We start from the raw sequence: 10,434 nt of genomic DNA, 5'->3' as shown, positions 1-10,434 counted from the left end.
GCTCCAAGTGTATGCTTGGGGTCTGGGTGTCTCTCAATATTCAATATTATAAAATAAAGGAACTCTATTTATCTATTATATTAAGTCTATTATAAAATAAAGGACTCGCTGTCTCCAATGGAGTCAGAGATCCCAGTACAAGTAGAGTAGGGATTTTTGAGTCAGACAGCCAGATTGGTAAGTATGTGACCTTACAGAAATTAATTCTCTAACTTTTAATTACATCATCTAAAAATATGGGTAATATGAGTCTTTTCAAATACAGTTGTTGTGAGGATTTCAGCTGAAAGTCTGATTGTTCAGAATAATAAATATCAACGTTAGAGGCCTAAGATACGAATAAAGTTCCAAAAAACACTGCAGTTCTTAACTACTCTGATTGTTGAAGTTTTAGTTTAGATAGAAAACATTTCGATAATTCTCATGTAATTTATTTTTATGTCATTACATTTTCCTCTATGTTGTTTAAACCCCTGTAAAATATTACTGATGTACTATTATGTATTTAGTATTAATAAATCTTCTATTGCTTAAACACTCAAAATGCTTTTAAATCTTATATAAATTCCATTGATGAATTCCTTTGAGCTATTTTTACATACATACGTAATTATCTCCTTAGATTAAATTCTGGAGAAAAATTATAAACATTTTTTATAGACTTATTATGCATTCCTTCACTTGCAAATATTTATTTGCCTTATGCCAAGCACTGCTACTAGTGCCAGGGCTATGGCAATAAACAGAAAAGACAAGATCCACAACTACTTGGAATTTACAATGTCATACATTCCAAGTCCAAATAATTCTGTAGAGAGTATTTTTGTTTTTAATTTAACATTGTTACATAAAATTTCAAAAATAAAAAGATTCACCCTGTTGGTTTTTTTTTTTTTTTTTTGAGACAGAATCTGGCTCTATTGCCCTGGCTAGAGTGCCATGGCGTCAGCCTAGCTCACAGCAACCTAAAACTCCTGGGCTCAAGTGATCCTCCTGCCTCAGCCTCCCGAGTAGCTGGGACTACAGGCATGTGCCACCATGCCTGGCTAATTTTTTTTATATATATTTTTTTGGTTGTCCAGATAATTTCTTTCTATTTCTAGTAGAGATGGGGTCTCGCTCTTTCTCAGGCTGGTCTCGAGCTCCTGACCTTGAGTGATCCATCCGCCTCGGCCTCCCAGAGTGCTGGGATTACAGGCGTGAGCCACCGCGCCCGGCCCAGAGGTCTTATTTGACCAAGTAGAGCAAAAATATGCTAGCGGCCTTAGGAACCTCCCCTATCTTTGTGGGAAGCAAGCAGTCTTTTACTTTTTGCTACCATGCAATTTTTTCCACTCTAATACCAAAAGCTATTTCCTATTTGAATCTTAGAACTTAAGTCTACCTGTTACGGTCTCCATTTTTGTGCCCCCTAAAATTCATACATTGAAATCCTAACCCCCAATAGGATGATATTAGGAAGTGGAGCCTTTGAGAGATAATTAGGTCATGAAGGTGATACCCTCATGAGTAGGATTAGTGCCCTTATAAAAGAGACCCCAGAGAGCTCTCTCCTATGCCATGTAAGCATACAATAGGAAGTCGGTAGTCTGTAACCTCAAAGAGAGCCCTCACCAGAACCCACCATACTGATACACTAATCTTGGACTTTCCAGACTCTTGAACGCTAATAAATAAATTTATATTGTTTATAGCCACCCAGTCTATGAAATTCTATTAAAGCAACCTGAATTGACTAAAACACCACCCATGCATATTTAGGATTCTCATTTGTTTTTTAAAAAGCATAATGATCTGGGAGCTTTGAGGGGAAAAGCTGTCTTTGACAAGATCTTTTTTTTAAACTTCCAAATTGATTTCAACATTATTTTAATTTTTCCAATTAGTACTAATTACTGGTCATAATCATATCAATTAATCAGAACTACTAATAAGCATTTAGAGATATTTTTAAGGCTTTTAAGGGAATTAAACTAACCTATTTTACAACTCCAAAATTTGTACCTACTTTGAAAACTATTCTCAGTATTTGAGAAACAGATCTGTGCAAATATTAATTCTCATAGTATTTCTAGGATTTTAGTGGCAAATTTTATTCAATTTTAAAATGAATTTGTTTGATATACTGGCAAAAGCCCCAATACCATCCCCTTCTTTCTTAACGGAATAAATCTTCCTATATCAAGATGTGATATAAAAATAAGATGAGTAAAAAGGGAAGGAAACACACCAGTCCCTAGGCCATGTCTACTTCAATACTCTGAGAGGATTCTAAACCTTTGATAAAGAAACTCTGCCCTCCTCTCCGCCACCCACCCTACTATCAATGGGTTGGGAAAATTAGATCTATAACATATATATCAATTCTTTTCTCAAAAAATCTTTAGACCCACCTCTTGAGTACTACCCCAAAAAAGTAATGAATTTGGTATCACAGTAAATACAAAGAGAAAAGATTTTAAGAATAAGGAGTACTTTTGCACTGATCTAAGAAGCTGAACAAATTAATTTCTGTAAAGCCATCCAAGAGATAGATACATTTTCAGATAAGACAGTAGACTTTAGAGAAGTGAATTGAAGCTACCACTAACAAATAGCAAAAGACACAGGCCAATTTCACTGTCCTTTAAAATCATATACTTATCCTTGTTAGTATAGTGGTAAGCAAAAGAAAATAAAGCTATTTAAATGAAATTTATTTTTTAAAAATTTAGAAAAAAATAAAATAAAATCATATACTTAGATGTATGCCTTATGGGTATTTGTGAGGCCTACAATATAATTGAAAGTAGTAAACTCGAATTCAAGGGAGTCACACACACAGAGTTATTTATTACAAATATATAATCACAAACAAGAAGTGGTTTGGGGTACCTACAACAAATGGGCCAAAATTAAAGACCCACTGATGTATTTGTGTAGAGTGGAAATGATATGAGTATTTTTCTTTCATTTCCCTTTAGTGATAGGAAATACCATGCACAAAAGCCCTCTGAGATTTGATCACATCACTGCCTCTCTGTTCTTGATGCATATAGGAGGCCCTACAGTATATTCTCATTATCTACAATGAGAAAGAGTGACCAAACAGAGAACAGGCACTACAGCAGGAAAAGGCATTCCAAATGACAATCAAACACACTAAATAACCCTCCTTTTAAAAATTAAATACCTTTAAATAACAACATTTAAAATTTTTTTAGGCCGGGCGCGGTGGCTCACGCCTGTAATCCTAGCTCTCTGGGAGGCCGAGGCGGGCGGATTGTTTGAGCTCAGGAGTTCGAAACCAGCCTGAGCAAGAGCGAGACCCTGTCTCTACTAAAAATAGAAAAAATTAATTGGACAACTAAAAATATATAGAAAAAACTAGCCGGGCATGGTGGCGCATGCCTGTAGTCCCAGCTACTCGGGAGGTTGAGGCAGGAGGATCGCTTGAGCCCAGGAGTTTGAGGTTGCTGTGAGCTAGGATGACGCCACGGCACTCTAGCCTGGGCAACATAGTGAGACTCTGTCTCAAAAAAAAAAAAAAAATATTTTAGCCCACTTATAGTCACTTCTGGCTCTTTGGCATGTACATTATAATTAAGTCAACAATTTAATGTCATTAAAAATACATAGGTGTCTGTGGAAGTATATTTTAAATATTTAATAACCAATATGTAAAAGACTCACCAGTGCTATTTTTCTTGCTGTTGATATCAAATATACCAGATGGAACTTTCACAATACTGTTGCCCCATGCAGGAGCTTCGCTAGGACTCTGAGGCTCTGGACTAGGTTGTGAATGTTTTGCCACAATAGAAGAGACATCACATGCCTCTGGAAAAAAAAATATTTGGATGTTATTCCTCCTTTTTCTAATATTGAACAGACACCATACATTGATATTTATATACTGTATGTATTTTTTTCTCCAAAAGGAGTGAATACCTATTTTATTACTGATTTATTATGTATGGTTTACTCTATGCCATAATTGTCACCAATACTGACTGAAATAAATGCTTTGTTTTAGTGTTCGATAATCCTAAGGTGCATGTTCTTGAGTGAATCAATTAAGCCCCTGGCCTTCAGTTCTCCTTCTCATCACTTGGCAAGTGGGAGAGGGGCTTGCTTCTGCCTAACTCTGGAGGATAAAATAAGTAACATCATGAAAGAAACTGCACTTTTGTGAAGAGAATAGGAAGAACATCTTATTACCAAAATGTTCTTCCATATTTCCATGAAATGATTACAACAATTCATCTCTACCTTAATGAGTCCTATAAAAACCAGGAAAACCACACAGAATATGTTTTTTTTTTTTCAGCATATTATGGGGTACAGATGTTTAGGTTATGTGTGTTGCCCTTGGTTCCCCTCCCCCCAAGTCCGTGTTTCAAATATGTCCATCCTTCGGGTAGTGCGCAAGGGGGAGGGCGGTGGGAGGAGGGGGGAGGAGGGAGGAGGGGACGGGTATTTGTATACACAAGGAGTGCAATGCGCACAGAATATTTTTAATCCACCAGTGAAAAATATGCACTTAGATATCTGAAGGACTTCTAGCAAAGGAACGTTTTAAAAAAAAAGGAGCACTGAAATACAAGTTTTGATGACTTAAAGTTTAGTCCTGGTTCTGTCACAAAGTAGGTATGTAACTTTGGCAAATACCACAAAAGGTTGTGCTTTCTTGCAAAATTAAGGGCTGACTTAGAAAGCCCCTGAAGGTCTCTTAAATTCTAAAATTTAGAGACTACCAAAATCTACCTTATATAATAATATACAATATCTTATTAGCTAGACCTTACGTTTTTGAAAATTATCACCAAAAATTATCAAATAAGATAAACTTTTAATTAATACAGGTATTTTTCTTTAAGTAAAGCTCATAAATATCAGTACTTAACCTTCTTTTTGCAGTTTTGTTTTAGTTATCAATTCTCTTGCTACCTGTTCTTCAGGCACATGAATTTCTGCATCATCCTTTATCAGTTCATCCTTAGACCCGTAGCCTTGGTCAGACTGACCACCTATTAAAAAGAATGCAGCCTTACATATAAATGTTTTCATATACTTGTATACTTCACATATAAAATAGCAAAAGAAAATTCCACTGATCTACATAAACTTAGAGAAAGGGAACAAAAGAGCATACAAGGCACACAGAACATTTTAAAAACAATGACAAGAAGCAAAGAACAGCAAAAATGAGAACACCAAAGACTAAAGACCATTACATATTTGGAAGCATTGAACCTTAATTACCTTATCTGTAAATTAAAGAGATTTGGACAGTATGTTTTGAAAAGGCTTTTTTGGAGATTGTCTATAGAATGCTACCTTTTGTTTAAGAAAGAAAAGGGAACAAAATACACATATATCTCCTAATTTTTGCAAAAAGAAATGCAAGAAAGATGAATCAGAAAACAGTAAAAATGATTACCTACAAGGGGTGTGGGAAAACAGCATGGAATGAATAAAGGAGGAAACTTCTCTAACTATGGCTTATCATATTGTTTTTATTTTTAGAGATGTAATATATTTATATATATTCAAAAAAATGAAAGCAATAAAGTGGGGGATGAGGGCTAAAATTGAATGCAAAGAGAAACAAAAGAAGCAAATCATATTGCATAAAAATAACATACCCAGACTGAAAGGGTCATGTGAGAACTAATTCAAGTATTGATAATTTTTTAATACATTATTTTGAATGTATACCCTAAGACAAGGGGTAACAGTCAAATCCTGAACTGCTTACTAGCTTTTTTTTTTTGCACAGGGGAGTATAACAATTTTGGCATTATTTTTTGTGTACAGTGTACATATTTTCTAGCTCTGCTTGTTTAAAAAAAAAGTCTAGAAGCAGTAACACCTTGGTAGCAGTAACCATATGTAGAGCCCAGATCCTGGCTTCTATAATCTATTCTCCATTAAAAGGAACCTGGGATCCCTGAAGAAATGGCTAATTCCAGAGCTCAGGCAGGGAAGGTACAAAAATGAGCCAGGGATATTTTGTTGTGCCACAAAGGAAGTCCTCAAAAACATGATGGGGGCATGTCTAAAGGACATAAAAACCAACTTAAAAGAGCTCCAACTAGCCAACACTGGGATAACTTGAGGATCAAATAGGGACAGTAATGGATTATAATTCAATGAATAAAATAGGAATCCATGAGTCCATACTAAAAATAAATTCATAAGCAAAAAATGGAGAAGGGAAATTCTTCTATACACTGGAATGCCACCTTCTAAATATGGAAGGAGTGATAGAGTTGGCAAAATCATTATTTTGTAACCATCACAATAAAGATTGGTTCAGGTAAGCATCATCAATGGATGCCAAATTTAAAAGAGAAAGAGTGATGAGAAAGGATATTATCATATGGTCTCAGAGTATGCCCTCACAGATGACTTACAACCTGCGAGGAGGAAAATACTAACTGTACACAGAGAAATCAGACAACAGAGACCAGGTGATCAAAATTAACATCACCAATGAGGGGCAGGGAGTGTTAATCTGAGGATATGACATCACTTATGTAGTACACCTGTGGATGCATAACCTGATCACAAGGAATTATCAGACAAACTCAAATTAAGGAACATTTCATAAAATAACTAAAATGAACTCTTCAGAAAGGTCAAAGTCATGAAAGACAAAGAAAGGCCGAGGAATTGTGTCAGGTTAAAGGAGACTAAAGAGAAGGCGTCAAAGTACCACAAAGGACATTACCATAACTGACAAAATTGGAACACAGACTATAGATTAAAGTAGTATATCAATGTTTTCTTAAATTTGGTAACTAAACTGTGGTTATGTAAGAAAAAATATCACTGAAGTATTAACAGGTAAAAGGGCAAGATATGTAACCTGCTCACGTGACTTAGGAAAAGTAAATGATACATGTATGCATACAGAATGAAATTTGGGAAACTAAAAAGGAGTGAATCTAGACAAAAGATATTTAAGAGTTTTTTGTATTATTCTTGAAACTTTTTATATGTTTGAAACTATTTTAAAATAGTTTTTCAAAAGTCTATTTTGGCTTTAAAGTTCTATAATTTAAAATTGAAACTAAGACCAGTTCTAGAGAAATCAGTATAAAGATGTCAATCAAAGACACATAAAATACGTAATACCTTCCACTTTCTGCCACTTAGACTTTGGTTTGCTATATAACAAAGGAATTAAACGTCTTTAAATACCACTATTCAGAATGACTGGCTGGTGCAGTGGCTCATGCCTGTACTCCTAGCACTCTGGGAGGCAGAGGTGGGAGGATTGCTTGAGGTCAGGAGTTTGAGACCTGCCAGAGCAAGATCAAGACTTCGTCTCTACTAAAAATAGAAAATATCAGCTGGGCGTCGTGGTACGCACCTGTAGTCCCTACTACTCCAGAGGCTGAGGCAGGAGGATTGACTGAGCCCAGGAGTTTGAGGCTGCTGTGAGCTGGGCTGACATCACAGCACTCTAGCCCAAGCGACAGAGCAAGACTCTGTCTCAAAAAAAAAAAAAAAAATTTCATATAGAATGACTAACTTCAGTCACTTTTTTATTACACCCCCAAAAGTCTGGTAAAGCAATATGGTGCCATGAAATGAACACTAGACTAGGAACTGGGTAAATTCATTAAACCCAAATATGTCCCTAACAGCTAAGTGACTCTGTATCAGGTACCAAGCAGAAAGATTCCATGTGATAATCCTTAATGAAATAAGCGACTTAAGCATCTGGGCTGGAAGACTTTCCAAAAGTATCAAATGATATCACCAGAAGCCCTACAGAGACACATAGTCACTGTAAATTCAATGTCTTGGATTCAGCCATTTGAAAGGCAACAATTAATATAAAGAAATATATAGGCTGGGTGCAGTAACTCACACCTGTAGTCCCAGTTACTGGGGATGGTAAAGTGGGAAGATCGCCTGAGCCCAGGAGTTTGGGGCTGCAGTGAGCTATGATTGTGCCACTGCACTCCAGTCTAGGCGACAGAGTGAGACCCCATCTCTTTAAAAAAAAAAAAAAGTGAGTGAGTGACGGGCGGGGGTGAGGGGGGGACGGAGGGAGAGAGAGATAAATAAATATACAAAGAGGGCTCTGAAGGTTCTTCCACAACTATTGCAATCTTTATACCAATTACCCAGGATTATTAGGAGACATTTTTTTCCATTAAAGGACGAAACTGCCTCTATAACGAGACAAACTTAAAAAGCTAGAGGAATAAGGGTGGGTGTTTATGTATTATTACTACTGGTTAACTGGTTGCAGACCAAAAATTTATTTTCTTCGTTTTTTTGTACATGAAACTCATTTCTTCTACAAGTATTAGGAAAAAATACAGGCAAAATAAGGTAGCTTTAAAATGAAAGTTTCATAATAATTCCTACTTGTTAATTTACAAACCGGATTGTAGAAAGTTAATCACGAATAGGATTGTAACCTGTAGGCTTATGTTGGCTTTCAATGATTTATACATGCTCCTGTAATTATGGGAAGGTAGTTTTTGGCACAAAAATTCAGCAGACCAGTTTTGGAAATCAACAGCTATCTCAACAGCTGAAACAGTGAATTCTTTAATGCCCAAAACACTATTTGACACAATGATGCCACCAACCAACCTCAAAATAAGATTATAGCAAGGCATAATATAATATATCTTCAAGATAACAAGTATGCTTTACAAATTGATGATAAAATGTTAGTTGGATATTTTCAGCATTCTGTATATAATTACAATCATCTGAAGGAGAAAAGCCAAGAGAATGAAAACTGCTTTCTACTTGTAACAATAAAGTACAACAAAAGATCTTTCCCCCACCCTTGCATGGCAGCAAAATTTAACCTAATAAACAGGAAATTACCTGAAGTGGTTAACATTCAAGGGTAGAATTAACGCACACGTGTATCCATAGCTTCACGTCATACAAGTCTGTCTGCACCCCATACCATGACAGCCAAGGACAAATGCAGCACCAAGAAACAGCAAAGAGCAAAAAGCAAAGCAACAAAGAGCAGAGAAAAGGAAACTTCAGTCATTGAGACAAGTTCATCAGATGAAGCACAGGAATTAGACTCAGAATTCTTTTTAAAGGAAGGCTTGAGATATTAAAAACAACCACAACAAAAACACAACACAAGAAGAAAGATGTGCAACATACATATCTGCCCAATGTGCTACTTTAATTCTAACTTCAGAGAACAGAGGTTATACCCATAGCTGTGTACATACAAGCAGCTTCTGTAGCTTCTCAAATTTTAAAAAAGTGTCATTTAAGCAAATACTCTTTCTCATCATGTGTGACTTATTTTCTTCCCTCTTAATATTCATAATCTCTAAGTTTTAAGATATATATTCCTTTCAATAAAAAAATTTGCAAGTTGTGTCACTAATGTTCATGTTCATTAGCTCACCAATTCCTAATAATTATATCAAATACTTTCACAAATTAATGATGAACAAATATAAAGAAGCATCACCCTAGAGCACTGTGCATAGAACTCCAAAGTTAATTTAGGAAATAAACAGAAGTGACCTGTAGAGGTATAATTTCTTCTCTTATTAATATACAGTACTTTTAAAGTATTCATATCACACAAACTCAAGGAGGATAAAAGCTTTTTGAAAAAAGAAAGACATAAGAGTGAGTGAAGGGTTAGTAAAATCCTGGTTTTAGTACCTGTGCTAGAGTGATTATCAATGGAATCAAGCCTGATTAAATCTCTCACGAAGACTGTGTGCTCCCCACTGTTAGCATCATTAGCACTATCCACGCTACCGTGGCTCACCGTGTCCCCATCACTTCCACCTGTGGCATTCTGAGGAACTAAAGATAAGGACAACAGCAATTCAACAACTCATGCATTGATAATCTCTGAAACTAAACATCAATGACCCATAGTTCATTTACAGTTGCAGAACACCTTCTAAATTTCTAAAAAAAAAAAAAAAAAAACTTTATATATGAAAATATCCACCAGATTTCATTTAAGTTTTTCTACTTCATATAATTAAAAACTCATAGGCCTATAAAGGTTATGGTTCAGCAAGAAAGTATATTTCTAATCACATGTATTACCTGATATTGAGGAGACCTGTGACTTTTGCACAGTCTTCTTAAGTGGCTGCCGAAATTGTGCCAAGCCATGTACCACATTCCGTACCTTCGTCCATAAGAAGATACCACTGCGGGTACTGCTAGGCCATGGGCTCTCCAAAACTACCTAAAGGTAAAATAAAGGTAAAAATAATATTCATTAGGAATGTCTGATTCTAAAAATACATACATATATGTGTATTTATGTCTGTGTATGTGTATATATATGTATACACACTTATAAAGAATTATACCAGGCCGGGCGTGGTGGCTCACGCCTGTAATCCTAGCACTCTGGGAGGCCGAGGCAGGCGGATTGTTTGAGCTCAGGAGTTCAAGACCAGCCTGAGCAAGAGC

The 10,434-nt window shown here is 35.9% G+C and overlaps 1 protein-coding gene across 1 annotated transcript in view; it reads right to left on the bottom strand.

The window, feature by feature from the left end:
- DENND4C (DENN/MADD domain containing 4C) overlaps positions 1-10,434 on the bottom strand; it is a 103,242-nt gene that overhangs the window by 23,508 nt on the left and 69,300 nt on the right. Inside the window, exons 19-21 of the mRNA XM_012665047.1 lie at positions 10,060-10,204; positions 4,887-5,009; positions 3,673-3,819 (exon numbers count right to left, since the gene is read on the bottom strand). Of these exons, the coding sequence (XP_012520501.1) occupies positions 3,673-3,819; positions 4,887-5,009; positions 10,060-10,204 (415 nt within the window). The remainder of the gene's footprint in view (positions 1-3,672; positions 3,820-4,886; positions 5,010-10,059; positions 10,205-10,434) is intronic.

Source organism: Propithecus coquereli, unplaced genomic scaffold (genome assembly GCF_000956105.1).
Source record: "Propithecus coquereli isolate 6110/MARCELLA unplaced genomic scaffold, Pcoq_1.0 Scaffold95, whole genome shotgun sequence".
NCBI lineage: Eukaryota > Metazoa > Chordata > Mammalia > Primates > Indriidae > Propithecus > Propithecus coquereli.
This window is presented reverse-complemented; position numbering and strand designations above follow the sequence as displayed.